At 44.4% G+C, this 17621-nt stretch overlaps 2 protein-coding genes across 3 annotated transcripts in view; one reads left to right on the forward strand and one right to left on the reverse strand.

The window, feature by feature from the left end:
• ubl3b (ubiquitin-like 3b) overlaps positions 1-6524 on the reverse strand; it is a 12487-nt gene extending 5963 nt beyond the window's left edge. Inside the window, exons 1-2 of the mRNA XM_061835767.1 lie at positions 6353-6524; positions 5978-6091 (exon numbers count right to left, since the gene is read on the reverse strand). Coding sequence (XP_061691751.1) covers positions 5978-6004 — 27 coding nt within the window. The 5' untranslated portion in view covers positions 6005-6091; positions 6353-6524. The remainder of the gene's footprint in view (positions 1-5977; positions 6092-6352) is intronic.
• Positions 6525-9328: 2804 nt separating this feature from the next.
• Positions 9329-16041, forward strand: foxo4 (forkhead box O4). Of its 2 annotated transcripts, none has more exons than XM_061834266.1 (4): positions 9329-9938; positions 10600-11094; positions 12223-13638; positions 13750-16041. In XM_061834266.1, exons 2-3 carry the CDS (start codon positions 10624-10626, stop codon positions 13624-13626), a joined length of 1875 nt encoding a protein of 624 aa, XP_061690250.1. In that variant the 5' UTR covers positions 9329-9938; positions 10600-10623; the 3' UTR covers positions 13627-13638; positions 13750-16041. The 2 variants fall into 2 exon arrangements, with proteins under 2 accessions (XP_061690250.1, XP_061690251.1); XM_061834267.1 differs by having other exon boundaries at positions 9329-9585.
• The last annotated feature ends 1580 nt before the right edge of the window (positions 16042-17621 follow it).

The following is a 17621-nucleotide window of genomic DNA, read 5'->3' on the forward strand; positions in this document are numbered from 1 at the left end:
ATACAGTGAAGATTGCAGTGTTGTTAGGCATTATTTAAAAAAAAAAAAAAAAAACTTTTTTCCCCCTCACACTTTAAAGTGCGAACAAGTCATGTTTACATTTTTCCAAAGTGATTTTGCATAAAACAGTAGTTTCACGTTATTTTACGTTAGAGATAGAACAGGCGCTGAGGACAACTTGTGTGGGATAAAAGTATTTTGCAAGGGTTCACCGTATCAGATATTTTCCCCTTATCGCGCTTGGGCCCTGAGTGGGGGTTCACCATATTTCCATTTCCTTTATTTTCAATACAGAAAATAGTTTGTGAGTAGATCACACTTCCAGTTCTTTTTTTTTTTTTTTTTGTCCAAATCCGAAAATGATGAAAGCCTTTGAACGAATTGCACGTAATCTCTTCTGCGCCTACGTGAGCGTCAAGCAAGACGCGAGGCAAGAACAAAGAGACTTAACCACGAGGTGTGACGTCACGGCGGGACAATCCCGCGCTCTCGTCTGTTTACAAACACGACCGCCCCCGCCGTCACCCCCTTCCTCCCCCCACTTCTGAACCGAGTAACCTCAAAGAGGGGTTACATACCCATGTCATATTAACAAGCTTCCAGCCTCCGTCCCTTTCATCCCTCCGTCCAAATGAAAACAAGCTCTAATCTTCCCCGTTTGCCGTGGCAACATCTTGAATCTGCATCGTCGTCGTCGTCCTTGAGGTTCTCCAATCCAAAGGCCCTCATCAAATCCTTCAAACGCCATTAGAAAAAGACGACTTTTGTTGTTTTGAACATGATTGAGGGGGAGGGGGGGTTACTGGGGCTCTCAAAGGCTTAGTCGCTCTTCATAGCTTTACATTTTTCCTAAAAATCCCCAGCAACACATTTATATAGCCGCGTCTTCTTCATTATATTTCAATCTGATATGAAAGCAATTATGTAAAAACAAAAGAAGCCTCCAAGTGTTTTTTTTTTTAGATAATTTCAAATGTATCTGACATTTACTTAATTTAGTTAAAGCCCTTTAACATCCTAAAATATAATAAAAAAAAAAAAGAACGTACTCACTGGCCAAAAAAAAAAAAAAAGCAAAACAACTCATTTTTAAGGAGTTTTTTTTCCGTTCATTATATGGAATATTTTATTTTGTATAATATTGAGTAGTAGTTGTAGTAAAACTAATACTGGATTTTTTTTTTAACATGTCCCCTTTCATTTAATTTTTTCCCCTTCATTACATGGAACAATTTTATTTTGTATCATATTGAATAGTAGTTGTAGTAAAACTAATACTGGAATTTTTTTTTTTTTTTTTACATATTTCCCCTTTCATTTATTCTGGACACTGGCCTTTGGAAAAACAAATATTTGTATTTAAATACCAATTTTGACTGTAAGGTAGTTGACTCGATGTTCCTTCATTTTATGAATTTAGTTGAAGTCTTTGAACTTTAACCCATTTATGAGCAGGATGGCAATTTTTTTGCCTTATTGAGATAAAAGTCTCCTAACAGGCCACAATCAAGGAAATAACACTTATTTTTCCATTTATGGTTATATGATAACTTTACTAAATTATAATCTCGTCCCAAAAATGGGACGCTGCCCGCAAGAGGGTCCCTTGGTAGAATCAGAATAAAACACTTAAATATTTTGATATACTGAAAGATATAATGCGTGAAAATCATGATTGTAATTTAAAAATAAGGAAAAAAAAGTTGACAAAATTGTGCACATCCAGTGTGCATTTCACTTACAAATTATATTTGACAATATTTCCAGCAAATAAAATATCTTGGTATCGTTTGACCTTTAGCGTGTACTTATTTTGCTACAAAAATATTGCAATTAAACAGAATCTGCGGGACGGGAAAAATACCAGTCAAATTAAAACTCGATATCTATTACACCGATTTGCGTATCGTGAAGGGGGGGCGGGGGGGGGGCATGGCGGGCAAGACTCAGCGCCGACCGGGGCCCAATCAACGGGCGTCTCAACCTTCAAAGGAAAGTAGGGCAACATTTGAACTGAGATTAGACAGATGGCATTCACGCGGGCAGCAGTCGCCGTCTCGGCCAAGTGTTTGTGGACATCGGTTAAACCGTTTCCGCGGACCCACAAGCCCACACCCGCCCGCCCACCTACGCAAACCAAAAACCGCTTCAAACGGAAGAGATAACCACGTAACATACTGCAACTCTGAAGTGATACCGAGTGGGAGGAAAATATTATCTTGTCGCCCAGTCGTGTCTTTCTCAAAACTGGTTATAAAGAGAGAGGTTGATGAAGAAAATTTACAGATTTTTTTTTTTTTTTTTGATGCACAAGAGAAAGTTGTAGTTCTAAAAAAAATATGGCATCAGACGTCATTATTTGTCTGCCAGTTACGCTGAGGGTTATTCCAAATTCCAGAGGGGGTGACAACAGTGGAAAAGGATACCAAACATGTTCTAAACTGTTAATAATAAACTGAGTAGATTGGGTAAGTTGTACTTATTTTTAATAATTGAAACAATTTTTTTTGTGTGTGTGGAATACTCGACGTGGCCCAGACTCGATCTCTAGCGGTCCCCGGATAAATTGAGACCCCTGTTGTAGAGGATATAAAGTATGTCAAACGAGCCAAATTGTAGTTGTGAATTCAACGGAGGGCCGTTATGACTGTGAACCCGTATAAATGAATTATCGCTTCATATACAAAATAAATTGTGTTACTGGTGTGTCTCAGCAATATTTACCGGTAAGTTTTATTTTAACCGTCCCTGTTAGCGGTAGCGTTAGTGCAGCGGTAGCGATAAACTCTTTCTGTGTACCGTCTTTCTTTGTAAATATCCCGCGTTTCAATGTGGGCACTAGCAGCTTTTACACAGCTGCGGCAAACAGTTATGTACCAAATGGTATTTCCTTTACAAATGTACTCGGTGAGGCTTGTAACCAGGTGCGCTCGGTAGGCCGGGAATTACGGGACTCAAAAAGAGTAAATAAACCATTTCCAACGTTTAAAATGCTTATTGATACTGCAGGTGAAGCCGTATCAATCGCATTACGCATACCGCATTTTCCAGATGACACTGGACCGGTTTATAGATTGCACACATCTCTGTCCTCAAACGCCCCAGATATATACTGTACAGTAAAGCCTCGGTTCTTGAACATCCCCGTTTTCGAACAAATATTTCGAGATTTTTTTTGCTTCTATTGCGGCGCAAGCAGTTGACCCACCCACGACGCGTTGCAGAAATGACAACACGCGCAGCACAAACGGCGCACTTTTGTTATTCTGTATAACGCAGCCTCTGCACACAGATGTGTCCCGGTCGTAGCTGTTGTTTTTCTTCTAATCGAGGACCACCGTATTAACCCCCAAACATGGCTCCAAAGAAGACAACTTCCTCGTTTAAAATGATTCTGGACTTTTGTTTATAAAAAAAGTTTACAAGGGAGGGGGCCGAGTTGCTACAGATACGGCAATGCGCTCCCAGCGTAGTGTACTCTACTACTAAAGCACACATTTTAAACAAAAACTAATTATATTTCTTCAATTATTTCATTATATAAAGTATTTAATCTATACATGTATTTCCACTATGCAGTTTATTATCAGGAAAAGCTAAAAAAAAAAAATGCTTTAAAAAGCCCTTTTTTTTTAGGCTTGGAACGCATTATTTCTTTTTCCATTCTTTGTATTGGGAAACATCGATTCGGTTTTCGAACAAATCACTTCTCGATCCGTTTTCTGGAATGGATTGTGGTCGAGAACTGAGGCATCACTGTATAAGGTATGTCGTGTGATTAGCTATTCAAACAGAAGGACTTTGTAAATGTTTATTCGCCGACTTTGTTTCCAAACAGCAACTGTAACAGCGGTAAAACGGCTTAAACATAACAGAGAAGTCACAGTTTTTAGTCATCCTGCTCCTGTTCGCTGAATCTACTGAAGTATTGGAGTTGAAAAGCCTCACGCGTCATTTCAGTCTCTTTCATTTTTATCTCGGGTTTACCGCTGAAGTTGTCTCGCCTTTTAATCAGTTACTAGAGTCTTTCACGCTGCTCCAAGAGTTTAAAATCCACCGGACGACCCCGGCATGCAGCTAATTTTTGTGAAGGATTTAAAAAAAAAAAAAAAAAGTCCAGTTAATCATCTCCATCATTAATTTGTGTCACGCTGATAATACATTACACAGTATTTCAGCCAAGTGACAAACGTTACTAATTCACTTTGGCTAACTTGTCGACAAACACCAATGAAAGCTGTCAAGAACCTGAGCTATGATGGGCTTCTGTGTGAAAAATAAAATAAAATAAAAATTGCCCAGGGCAATGACCTGGACAAAACACATTAACACTCACCATTGATGTCAAGTAGAGGGGCTGCAAAATATCGACAGGTTTGTTTTTCATTTTCCTTGAATTATTTACTTTTCTGACACCTCAGGCCCTTTTTAAAATAACAAATTTATTTTTTTCACTTAAAAAAAAAATAAGAATTTGGCAGCTACTGTTTGTATGTTTTTGCTTGTTGGTCCATGGCCTATTGTAAATCTATGTTACAACATTTAATTTATTATTTTACAATTCATAACACAAATATATATAAAATTGAGCTGAGTGCTTGGATATTCGTGTGGCAAACCTGTTTGCGCACAGCCTATTTGAAATAATCTACTCTTTTGAAATAAAGGGATGGAAATTATTTTTTCCAGTCGGATTTGTTGATTAATCGTAAAAATAATTGACCCATTAATCGATTACGAACGCTCTTTAGTTAAAGCCCTGTTTATACTAGATCCCTGTTTCTTGCTTTCTGAACTTTATTTTTATCCTATTTTGAAAAGCTTGTTAAATGAACAGAGAAAAATACAATGAAACGATAAATTGAAAGTATTTATCGAAAGACAAAGGCCCAAGTGAAAATAAACAGTCAGGAACTTAAACACAGTTTACAGATGGCAGTCAGAAAATGTGTGGTTTCATTTGGCACTCAATCATGCACATGAAAAAAAAAAAAAACAACAACGAATGAGGATATGAGAATGAGCAGACCCGCCATATGTCGTTCAAAACACATCAGGATAAATAGAGCGTGCATATGTTGTAAATAGTTGCAGACAGAAGCTCCCACAACGGCCGGATGCTACAATTTCTCACAGTTATGTATAAAACGTTTAGTCAGGTTGTGTTTTAAGTAATGGAGCAAAATAAAAAGGCTAGCTTGTGGCAGCTTTCTATCCCGGTGTGACGGTCTGAGCGAATAGTCTATTTGTGATTAATGCGCATGCGAGTATATTTCGCAAAACCTCCGGCCATTCTGAAACACCCCCAACCATGCTTCAACGTGTGCCATTCGAGTACTTGTCGCAGTGTTCATGTTCCCTGTGGACATCTATATCTTTTTTCAAGTTTATTTTTCAAGGTTAGGATATAAAATATGTTAGCTCCCTCTATGTAGAAGAAGGGGAATTATGAGACCGGGAGATTTCCCAGTAAGGGTCAGCTACGTACCCGGAGTTCGTTCCCCTGTTAGTAACGCATGCGCATTAATCACAAGGAGTACTTTTCAGCACGGGGAGAACGCTCAGACCGTCAAACCGGTATCTATTTCAGCATCAAGATGGCACATCCAAGCACCCAAGAAAAATCAACTAATAGCCAGTTGCTCAATGATCATGTTAACTATGTCACACAATTTTTGCATCAACTTGCCTGTTGAAATGAAAATTATGATCGACCTTTCCTCTACCCTCAAGGCATTTTTTTTTCATAACAATTCACCCTATTAAAAGGGAATTCATCCTCAAGGTGTTGCGCAGAATTTCCCAACAGCTTCGCCTTCAATCAAATGACAGAATTGTTTGTTTACGAGTGATGCAAAACGAGAAGGTTTCGCTTTTTCACAACGTATGACGTCACGGGGAAAGGGCCGATTTGCACGCAACGTCGGACTGAGGACGGGGGAACCACATTAACAGGAGTTCGGAGAGCCTGACTCACCATGTCGAGGTCCCGGTGGGCGCTCATGGCTCGGCGAGACGACGGGGCAGTGTAGCCGGAGCGGAGAGGGGGCAGGACGGTTGCGCTTCAGCTGCAGCAGACGGGGCCAGAGCCCTGGCACAGACAACGCGACGACGTGAGCGGTCACAAGCGTCGCAACCGCGCGGCGTCGTCGTAATAGCAAGCATTTGCCCCCCTTATATATATATGTATATATATGTGTGTGTGACATAAATACGTCAGGGTGCTGCGAACAGCCCCCCATCCCCACCATCTTAGCGGCTAGCTACATTAGCTTACGACGAACCAGCCGCCGCTGGCTATAAGGAAGCGAACAAGCTCAAAATGCGACGGCGTCATTTTCGTCGAGCTCACCTGCATTGGACGACGACGGCCAAAGTGCGCATTCAGCGGCGAGGGAAAATCATCGAGTGTCGCTCTGCTCGCGGAGAGGAAATATCGAATGCCGATGGGGCAAGCTGAGAGTGATCTTGTCGGCTAATGGACGGGAAGACGCCGGATGTCAGCTGATTGTAAACACACAAAACGGTCGCGAGGCACGCTGGGAAATGAAGTTCCGACAGGGCAGCGGTCGCTCCGGCGTCAAAATGAACACACGCCGTTCGTTCGTTCGTTCGTTCATTCCTTCATTCATTCATTCATTCATTCTCTTTTCCAGGTATAAATTAATAAAATAAATAAATAAATAAATGAATGAATAAAAGCAAATGGAAATGAATATGTTTGACAAACTACAAAAAAATACGTCAAAAACTATTTGACTTTATGAAATATCTATAGAATACATGTTTCGTATATCTGACAGGTCAGAAGTCACCACACGGTGTAGAAGTACAACAGTAAGAAGTTTAAATTATTTTTTTAAACCATCAATTATATACAATGCAATTTTAATCAATTTAGCACAATGAAAAATGAACAAATTTAGCTGAAAAAAGATACATAAATGTCCCCCCCCCCATGGGATGAAAGCATTTTTTTTCACTAACCAGGGTTAAAGTTCACTTTTCCCAGTTATGTCATTTTTTTCATGTCATACTGCCATCATCAAAAGATGAAAAAAGGTAAATACAGATATCTGTTTTCAAATCTAGTTAACGTTAGTCATCAGAAAATAAAAAGTACTCAAGTAAATAACATACCTACAAGATCAAGTTGAATACAGTCATGACTTCCCAGTGCAGTATTTAGTATTTCGAACTGTACTGTTGCCGTCACACTTATTGAATGTGATGTGAGTTGATTCATTTTGTATGACACGTTCAGAAGTTAAATTGTGATGTATTTTGAAATTATTTTGAGGCCAAAAGTCGGTTTGTAACCCTTGTGTACTTTAAAACGTGCACCTTCTTTTTTTTTTTAAAGCTTCTTCCCGCCTCATTGTTATTATTATCACTAATGGGTTATCATATCTGTTATTTTGGATTACACACGTTACATACACATCTCTGCTTCCTCTTTATCTGGTTTGTATTGATAGTAAAACAAAAAAGAAATGACCAAAAAGATTGTTTGAAGCCAGGTAAACAATAACCAACACGCAGACTTTGCTCCCCCGGTACTAAAATATTTCTGGTCTTGGTATCGTGAGGATCAGCGGCATGCATAAGTTTAAATAATATATTCAGTGGTGTGAAAATCACATGTAGATTTTTCAGCTGTATCTGTGCTTTATATAAATACAGTTTTTTTCTGACAACTTTTGACTTGTATAGTCTTTATATTTTAAACCAGATAACTGTACTTTTTACTTTGTCCAAATAGGCTTTTAAATTTTTTTATAATGTAAAAAAAAAAAAAAAAAAAAAGTGAATAGTTAGAGGTAAAAACTACTATGATTGACATTTTGATTGATTAGTTCAGGGGGTGTCAAACTCATTTTTTTTGTTGCGGGCCACGTTGTAGTTACGATTTCCCTAAGAGGGCCGTTATGATTGTGAAACCGTGAAAATCTTTCTCCTCATCATGTTTACACGTGAAATTTATGAGCTAGTTTTGGAATCAGAAATCAAGGGGAATAGGTTTTTGAACTATTGCTGATGTTTTTGGCAACCAATAATGCTTGCAATATCTCAACGTTAACATTTATGACGTGACAATTTGAAATTTTGGGACAAATTTGAACACAAATCATCCAAGTTGATACTCATAATTTGCCTTCGCGGGCCACACAAAGTCGTGCGGCGGGCCGGATCTGCCCCCCGGCCTTGAGTTTGACAGCAGTGGATCAGTTGATTAACAGATTAAGATCTTGGAGATTTATAAGGTGGAAAAACTAGTATTCATTTTTACTGTTGACCTTAATATCAAAGACAGTATGTTTTTAGGGGGCACAGTGGAGCAGCTGGTAAAGCGTTGGCCTCACAGTTCTGAGGTCCCGGGTTCAATCCCGACCCTGCCCTGTGCGGAGTTTGCATGTTCTCGCCATACCTACGTGGGTTTTCTCCAGGCACTCCGATTTCCTCCCACATCCCCAAAATATGCGACATTAATTGGTCACTCTAATTTGCCCCAAGATGTGATTGCGAGTGTGACTGTTATCTGTCTCCATGTGCTCTGCAAATGGCTGGCAACCAGTTCAGCATGTATTTTGCCACTTGCCTGATGATAGCGACCCTTGTGAGGATAAGTGGTTCAGAAAATGGATTGTTCGATGTACTATTTGTAACAGAGACTTGAAGAAAAACAAACCAAAAAAAAAAAAACGTACCTTTATTTGTACTTCTACTTAAGTACAGGATGTGTGAACTTTTGCCACCTCTGGATATATCCACCCTCCAATCCATTTGCTTAGGTCTTATCCTCACAAGGGTCGGGGGAGCGCTGGAGCCTATCCCAGGGTACACACTGAACTGGTTGCCAACCAGTCGCAGGGCACACGGAGACAGACAACAGTCGCAGTCACAATCACACCTTGAGAAAACCCACGCAGGCACATGGGAGAACATGCAAACTCCATACATAGAGGGTCGGGATTTGAACCCTGGTCATCAGAACTGTGAGGCCAACGCTCTACAGCTGCGCCACTGTGCTATCTAACATAAATTACTCAATTGCTATTTAGAAATGTCAAAGATAATGTTGTTGTTGTTCTTACTGAATAGTTACTCAGTTATATGGATGATATTGTTATATAATACTCGAGTCATGAAGTCAGAGTACTTGCAAGAGTACTTGTACTCTTACTTACGCAGCTCAGGTTAATATTTAAACTGGGCCGCGGTGGACTGGACGTCCCTGGAACTTAGGACGGTTACGTAAGACGCTAATAAAAGGTTCAAGTTTAGTTTATGACTCCATTTCCCAGAATGCGTTCCGGCGCATGCGCAGAGCGTCCCGCTTGACAGTGGTAAACAGACGTCAGAAGGGAGTCTTCGCGTCGAGTCAAAACAAAACAAACGCCAACAAACTAGAAAAGAGCCCCGAGGAGCGCATCTCCGGACCACCGGGGACGACGACGACCCCCCAGCCGAGTCGTCGCCGCCACCAAACGGCCACTTCGGGAGAGGTCTTACGGGCTTTCGGCGGACTTTTTCGGCGCCTCGCAAACTCCGGAGTAGCAGGAGCTTAAGCGGCTAACGTGACCGGTGGGCGACCCGGCGCTTGTTTTCCCCCAAAAGTTTGGAGCCTCACTCGGGGTGGGGTGGGGGGGGGGACTCGCTCGTCTCCTCCGCCGAAGAGGGTTATTATTATTATTATTACTTTTTTTTTTCGGTGACTAGTCGAAACCGAGGCGAGGACGTCGCGCGCGGGGAGGGAGAAGCCCGGCGCGGCGAGCTCCGGGGCCTCGGCGGAGTCGGAGGCGTTTTGTAACTGCCTCTCGTGGCATCGTGTGCGGCGCCACGAGTGGACAATCATGGCAGACGGCGACATGTGGCGGAGTGTGCACACCTAAAAAAAAAAACACACCGCCGCGCATTCTTTTACTCGCTCACTCTTAGTAAGTAAAACTCACTTCTTTTTCTTTTCCTTTTTTTAAGTAAGTAATCACCACCATTTTGTACTCCCCGCAACAGTGGTTAAAGCGGTATTGTGGTTGTGCGTCGTCAGGGTTGGCCCAGCGTGTAGCCATCGTAGTATTGGTGCTCTTTTTTTTTTGCAGTTTTTTTTTATCCTACACATTTTTTATCATCTAATTTATTATTCTCTGTGTATTTTTTCTCTCGGAAATTCAACTATCAACATCATCACGTTGTTTACAAACTCATCCATTTACTATCAAACTCCACACTGCTAAAAGTACTTACGACTACTTTTTACTTCTTTTTCTTTTACTAGTCATAAATCAAAAAAGGCTTGAAATTATTCTTCCTCAAGGGGAACCCGCAATCGTTTTCAAACAAAGGAGCTCCCGTTTCCTCCGATACAAATCAGAAGCTTTATGACAGTTTGTATTAAGGAGATTATTTGGGTTCCCTAATCTCCATACTGAGGATTAGCTGGCGCTATTGGCGTGCCCAGATTATTAGTCTTTTTTTTTTTTTTTTTTTTATAGCCCCCCAGTGTTTACACTCCCCGATATTGTTTTTGTTTTTTTCCTCCTTCCCGGGATAAAAAACATTGGAGGTGGATTTTAAGTAGTTCCGGTGTTTCCGGAGTAGAGCGGAAGTAACGAGCAGGCGGAGATGGAGGAGAAGATCGCCATGGAGGATTTGCTGGTGCCTCCCATCGACCCGGATTTCGAGCCACAGAGCCGGCCCCGCTCGTGCACGTGGCCTCTGCCCCGGCCGGACATCTCGGCCGCCAAGCAGGAAACCCCCGACGGCGCCGAGTCCGCCGCCAGAACCCCGCCGGCCGACGACGAGAACCCGGAATCGCAGCAGCAGCAGCGGCGGCAGGTGTCGGCGTCCGAGCCGGAGAAGACGGCGGGGGCCGGGGCGACGCCCGACGCCGCGGCCGTCGGTGGCGTGACGCCCCGCAAGGGTTCGTCCAGGCGCAACGCGTGGGGGAACCAGAGCTACGCCGACCTGATCAGCCAGGCCATCGAGAATTCCCCCGACAAGAGGCTGACGCTGGCGCAGATCTACGAGTGGATGGTGAAGACCGTCCCTTACTTCCGAGACAAGGGGGACAGCAACAGCTCGGCCGGGTGGAAGGTCAGTCTCGCTTTGGGCATTGTTGCCGGAACATCAATTGCAGCAGTTGGGGGCAGCTACTCAAAGTACTTGCATATTGGCGAAAAACAAATTATGCGAATAAACAAATTGCATATTCGTAGTGAAGCGTTTGCTAATTCGATTCCTTCCACACAATTATTGCCTGAAAACCGCAACTGGTTTTGTGTTAAGGCCAACAGTGAGAACAGTTTTGCTTTGGCGCCCTCTGCTGAAGGGAGTTGAAGCGCTTCAGTGACACCAAATTGTCAAATATTGGCAATTGTAGAAGTTTCTTTCAGGTTGTCCCGTTAGGGGTCGCCACAGGGTGACATCTCAGATGAACGCTCATATTTGTTTGGCACAGTTTTTATGCCTTTTCTGACCCAACCCTTCTTGGGACCCCAGTGAGACACGAACTCACGACCTCTGGTTTACCAAACCAATGCTCTAACCACCGAGCTATGGGGCCTCCCAAATATTGCCAATTGTTGTATGGAATAATATATTCTCAATTTTTTTGTGTTTTCGCCATGTGACGGCCTTGTCCTCTGAATATTTTCCCGATTAATGTGGTTCACAGTACCAAATAATATGGCTGTGAGCTGGAGTTATTTCCATCTACCATTTTCTTTGCCGCTTATCCTCACGAGGGTCGCAGGGAGTGCTGGAGCCTATCCCAGCTGTCAACGGGCAGGAGGCGGGGTAGACTCTGAACTGGTTGCCAGCCAATCACAGGCAACATCGAGACAAACAGCCGCACTCACAATCACACCTACGGGCAATTTAGGATGTCCAATTAATGGTCCATTTTTTTGGGATGTGGGACTCCGCACAGGCGAGGCTGGGATCGAACCTGGGTCCTCAGAAATGTGAGGCCGATGCTTTACCGGCTGATCCACTATGCCGCCCTGGAGTTATTTGTGGAAGAGAAAAAAAAAATGAAGTCGAGCTCAAGCTGTAATTGTCTAAAAATGCCACAAGATGGCGGCAAAGTTCTACATGGAGCTCCTTCACTCATGTCAACAAAGTTCCTTGGTACCAAGCTGCGTCAACATGGGGCCTAAAAGAATTGGTGAATCTGCAATATTTGGGGAACACAGTAATTTCATAAATGCTTTTTCCTCTTAGAATTCCATCCGCCACAATCTGTCCCTGCACAACAAGTTCTTGAGAGTTCACAATGAGTCGACGGGCAAGAGCTCCTGGTGGATGCTCAACCCCGAGGGGGGCAAAACGGGCAAAGCGCCTCGACGCCGCGCCGCCTCCATGGACAACAGCAGCAAGCTGCTGAAGAGCCGCATGCGCGCCAAGCAGACCAAGAAGCAGGCGGGGGCCGGCGCCGGCGGCGGAGGGGCGCTGCAGGGCGACGGCGCGACGGGGGCCGGGGGCGCCGATAGCCCCAACTCGTCCCAGCAGTTCCCCAAGTGGGGGGTGAACAGCAGCAGCCCCTCGTCCCGCGGAAGCCTGGACGACTCGGACATGTGGACCAGCTTCCGACCCCGCACCAGCTCCAACGCCAGCACCCTGAGCGGGCGGCTGTCGCCCATCGCGCCCGGGCAGGAGGACGACGACAATCTCCCCGAGGACGGGCTGCTGGGCCGCTACGCCGCCAGCGCCCTGACGCCCACCCTTGCCGAGACCCTCATGGAGGAGCTGGACCTGATCGACGGGCTGACTCTGATGAGCGGCCAGCAAGGCGGAGCCAGTCCCAGCACGGCCCCTCCGGCGCCGCCCACCCCGCTGCCGTCCGCCGCCACCCTGCTCCCCCGCGGCTCCTCATCCTTCTCCCCCTTTCATCAGCTGCAGGGGCCGCAGACCCCTCCCCAGGCATCCGTGGGGCCTGCCGGCAAGGACGCCGCCGCCCCCGCCTTCGGCAACTCCCTCTTCAATTCCTCTCACAGTTCCGCCCCCCGCTACGGTACCCACGTGCCCTCCAGCCTGGAGGTGCTGCTCACCTCCGACTCTCCCCCTCCCACGGACGTCCTCATGACGCAGGTGGACACTCTGGTGCCTGCCCCTGCGGGCCTCATGGGCTTGGGCTCCCCGGTGGGGGGCGTGAGGCCCAAACCCACTCAGCTGCTGCTGGGTAAGAGCCTGGAACCCAACGCGGGGGGCCCTCGGACCCTGCAGGGTCCCATGCAGCACCACCTGCACCATCAGCAGCAGCACCAGCAGCACTCCTCTCTGGGTCTGGGCATGATCCTCTCCGGCATGTCCCAAGACCCGCTGCAGATGCCCGGCCTCAAGGCGCAGCACGCCGCCCCTCACCACCCCGTCCCCGCTCCCATGCAGGGCGTCGGACTCTTCGGTGCGCCGCACGGCTTTCAGGCGGCGCCGGACCGGCTCCCCACCGATCTGGACGTGGACATGTTCACCGAGAATCTGGACTGCGACGTGGACTACATCATCAACAGCGACCTCATGGACGGAGACAGCATCGACTTCAACTTCGACCCCATCCTGCCCGCGGGGCAAGGCTACGCCGGGCCCGCCCCCACGCAGGGGTCCGCCCACAGCTGGGTGCCCAGCTAAAGAGTTCGCCAGGTAGTTTTTCCTCATTTATTCTTGCTGCCCTTACTGAGCTAATCGCGGCGTTTTTTTGCCGTCCCCGTCACAAAAATCGCTTAACTCGCTTCACATCGTGTTTTTCGACAGGAGAGGAGACCCCGTTTCCCCCACAACGTCACGTGCCAAGACCACGACCGACTATGCACATTTTTTTTTTGACCCTTCTTCCTCGTCGTCTTTAGCCCCGTTAAAAAAGAAAAAAAAAAAATCACAACACGACAGAAGGGCCACTTTCTTCGTCAAGACTTTCTCAACTACGCCCGATTGTCGGCAAGATGTTGCGCGCAGACATCTTTGGCGTGGATGCCGGTACCCCCGACGCTTCGGTACCCTGTTGTCGGCCTCTGGACGGAGACTTTGTGTGCGTTTTGAAGAAATGGCCAGTTTCTCGTGCAGGATGAGCCTGCAGATCGGTACGAAACGATGACGCCGGCGATCGTTTCCTGACTTTTTTTTTTTTTTAATTCAACACTAATTGCTATGCGGGCAATTGAGTTTTTAATTGTATTTTTCCACCTCCATGCGGTGTGTAGTTAAGCAGGGTACACACATATTGATAATCGGAACACCTTTCTGCAGCTTTTCCACCCCCCACCCCCACCCTTCCAATCAAATTTTAACGCACGTCCGAAAAGATTGTCCTGTGGTGTGGGCTGGGTTCAGAGGGATTTACCCACTCCGAGTTAATCGTAATCGTAAATGTTAAACCTGTTCAAGATTTAGGATACCAAATCTTTGTGTGCGCGGTCAACGTCAAATTGGGCTGAGCCACGGTGGGCGATTGCGACGTGAAACGGAACGATAGCTAATTAAGCGAGGTCCTCTCATACCGTTAATTGGACCACGTTACTTCATGTTTACCTTTTACGATCAAAGTCAGCTAAGGTACGATGATCACATATCTCGAAAGGATTATTCTGAGTGATTGTCGTGTGGTGTGTTCAGAGGCGTTTACCCAACCCGATTTAATCGGAAAAACAATTAAGGCTGACACTCATGTTAAACCTGTTCAACATTTACGATACCAAATCTCTGTGTGCGCGGTCAACTTCAAATTGGCCTGAGCGACAGTGTGCGATAGTTACGCGAAACACAACGATAGCTAATTAAGCAAAGTCCTTTCATACCGTTAATTGGACATTACTTCGTTTACTTTTTACAAACATAGCTAAGGTACAATTATCACATATCCCTGAAGGATTACTCTGAGTGATTGTTGTGTGGTGTGTTGAGAGTGATCCCCCCCCCCACTCTTATTTAATTTGAATAACAGCCAAGGTTGAATATCTTAAATGTTAAATCTGTTTAACATTTAACGATTGCAAATCCTCACGGGTGTGCTCAGCACCAAGTTGAGCCGAGCCCCCAGGTTGTGATTGTGAGTTGAATGATAACCGGTAACGCATGGTAATAATTGTAAGAAATTGAAATTTCATTACAAACTTGGCAAAGGCCCGATTGGTGGATGTTTCGCAAAAAATGATCTTTTCCTGTGTGTTGTGTTCAGAGTGATCTTTATTCACCGATCTGCTAGGAAAATGGTCTGACAATCGTTACTGTTAGGCCTGTTTAATATTTACAATTGCAAGTCCTGCTGGATGTTGCGCGAAGCTACGGATTTCGTAATTTTGAAATTAATTGGAACATAGCCAATTAAGCGGGGTATGCACATATTGATAATCCAACAAAATTTAAGATTTTTTTTTTTCCCCACCTTGTACGATCAGCGTTAGATTTTGCACAATTAATCTATTTGAAAGACGATAGAGAGTGATTCTCCGGGGGGGGGGGGGGTCTCTCCCATCCAATCAGAAAGTGGTTGGAGGCGACAATCGTAAATATTGAATATTGAATATTGAATTTCCGATCACAAGTCCTTGGCCCGAGCCACGGTGATCTGAAGCGAAATGAAAACGGCAAACTGACAATCAGTCCAAATGTGAGCGTTTTTCCCTCCCCTTAAAGTCAGCAAAGGTGAAATTATCATATGTCTCTGAAAGATTATCCCGCGTGTGCGCATCCCGTCGTGAGTGGTGTGTCAAGAATGACTTTTTTTTCCCTTTCCCAACGTAATCGGAAAGCGGTCGGGCCCGATAATTCCGATTGCAAATCCTCACGTGCGGTCCACACTGAGATCGGGCGAGCCGCGAACTCCGCGATTGCGACGCGAAACAATCGAATCTATTTCTTCTTCTTAAACGGGCGTGGGTGGCTTGTGGCGCTACGCCGCCTCCCTCAGCTCAGTGTCGGTACTGCGACGTGGTTTTTCGCGCGAGAGCGACGTATGTGTGTACCCCGCTTCAGACGTCACCAGGTGCATTTGTTTAAAAATACTCGGTGCAGTTGAACTAATAAAATGAAGTTATGTTTATATTTAAATTTTTTTTTTTTTTTTTTTTTTTTTTTAGGGCATTTGAGGTTCAGTTGCCAACAAGTGATCGGTTGGCTTCTTATTTTCTCAGCTATGACCAGGACCATACAAGCAACTTATTATTATTAATTTTTTATTTGGTTTAAAACATTTCATCCACGCGCTATGCAGATTTTATCGAGAATTTTCAACACATCTTGAAGAAAAATTGAATGCAACAAAACACGATGGCTTTTTTTTTGCTATTTTGTCAATCGTGTACCCTCATTAACTTGAAAAAATTATATATATTTGGTTCTAGCTTTAAAATACAATCTAGACGGAGAATAATAGAGATGCTACTTATATGACTAATAATGAGGTGGTTTTTTTTTCTACATTGGAGAAGCATTTTTCAGATTTGTAATAGCAATTTTTCTATACAATTTTGTAAATGTTGACATGCATGTAGATTTATTTTTCATTTTCCTTTTTACATAACCAAAGGAACACTAATACGTACTTGCATGGCATTTAGAGGTGCAACTCGGCCTGACACCGTATCTCAGTGTACATAAGCTTTAATTTTTTTTTTTGAGGGGGGGGGGTATTTTTCTAGCTTTTCCACATGACTCATCTCAACACAAAAAGTTAAAAAACAAAACTCAAGACTCATACAACCGTTACCTCTCAGGTCGCTCGGAAGAAGAGAAACAAGCTCAATGGTGTGACAAAAAGCAACAAGAAAAACTATTTATTTTTGATTTTCTCCGCCGCGACTGGAAAGTGTTGCTCCCGAGACGTCGCCGTCTTCAAAACGTCTCCCGCTATGCATCCGTGGCTAATTTTTGTTTTATTTTTTTTCATCCCCCTCCCCATTTTCTCCTGTCGTTATGAAACGCTAGCATGGTCTTTTTACTAGTGTACACAAATGGTTCTTTTTTTAAATTTTATTTTATTTTTTGTATTTGCTCATCCTGTACAGTATGTTCATCGGTCATTTCACACTTTACAAAGAAGTGAATTTTTGCTTCAAAGAAAAAAAAAAAAAAAGATAAAAAGCACTGTACCGTAATTCCCAGCCTTCAGAGCGCACCTGGTTACAAGCCTCACTGAGTACATTTGTAAAGGAAATACCATTTGGTACATACATAAAGCCGCCCAAATTGAAACCCACATTCAAACGTGAAATATTTACACAGATGGTACACAGAATGAGTTTAACGGTAGCGCGGTGCTAACGCTAGTGCTAACGCCGCGCTAACGCTAGCACCGCGCTAGCATTAGTGCTAACGCCACGGTAGCGCTAACGCTAGCATCACGCTAACACAGCGCTAGCTCTAACACCAGCGCTAACGCTAGCATCACGCTAACGCTAACAGAGCCAGTTAAAGTAAAACTTACCAGTAAATATCAGTGAGCCACTCCGGTAACACAGCAGCAACACGCTAGCGCAGAGCGAAAAGGGTCTGTAAAATTACTTCCTCTGCACATATATTTCACCGGTCTCACTCTTACCTGTGTCGCTCGAGTGCCCACTTACGGCCGTTAGAGGGGGGAAAAAAAGCACAAATTAACCGCATCACCGCATAAACCGCAGGGTTGAAAG

This window comes from Syngnathoides biaculeatus, chromosome 11, assembly GCF_019802595.1.
Source record: "Syngnathoides biaculeatus isolate LvHL_M chromosome 11, ASM1980259v1, whole genome shotgun sequence".
NCBI lineage: Eukaryota > Metazoa > Chordata > Actinopteri > Syngnathiformes > Syngnathidae > Syngnathoides > Syngnathoides biaculeatus.

Bases quoted from the DNA above. Each gene is read 5' to 3' on its own strand.
- foxo4 (XM_061834266.1), top strand. From the start codon at position 10,624: ATGGAGGAGAAGATCGCCATGGAGGATTTGCTGGTGCCTCCCATCGAC. The intron at 11,095-12,222 runs GTCAGTCTCGCT...TTTTCCTCTTAG, and splicing joins ACAGCTCGGCCGGGTGGAAG to AATTCCATCCGCCACAATCT.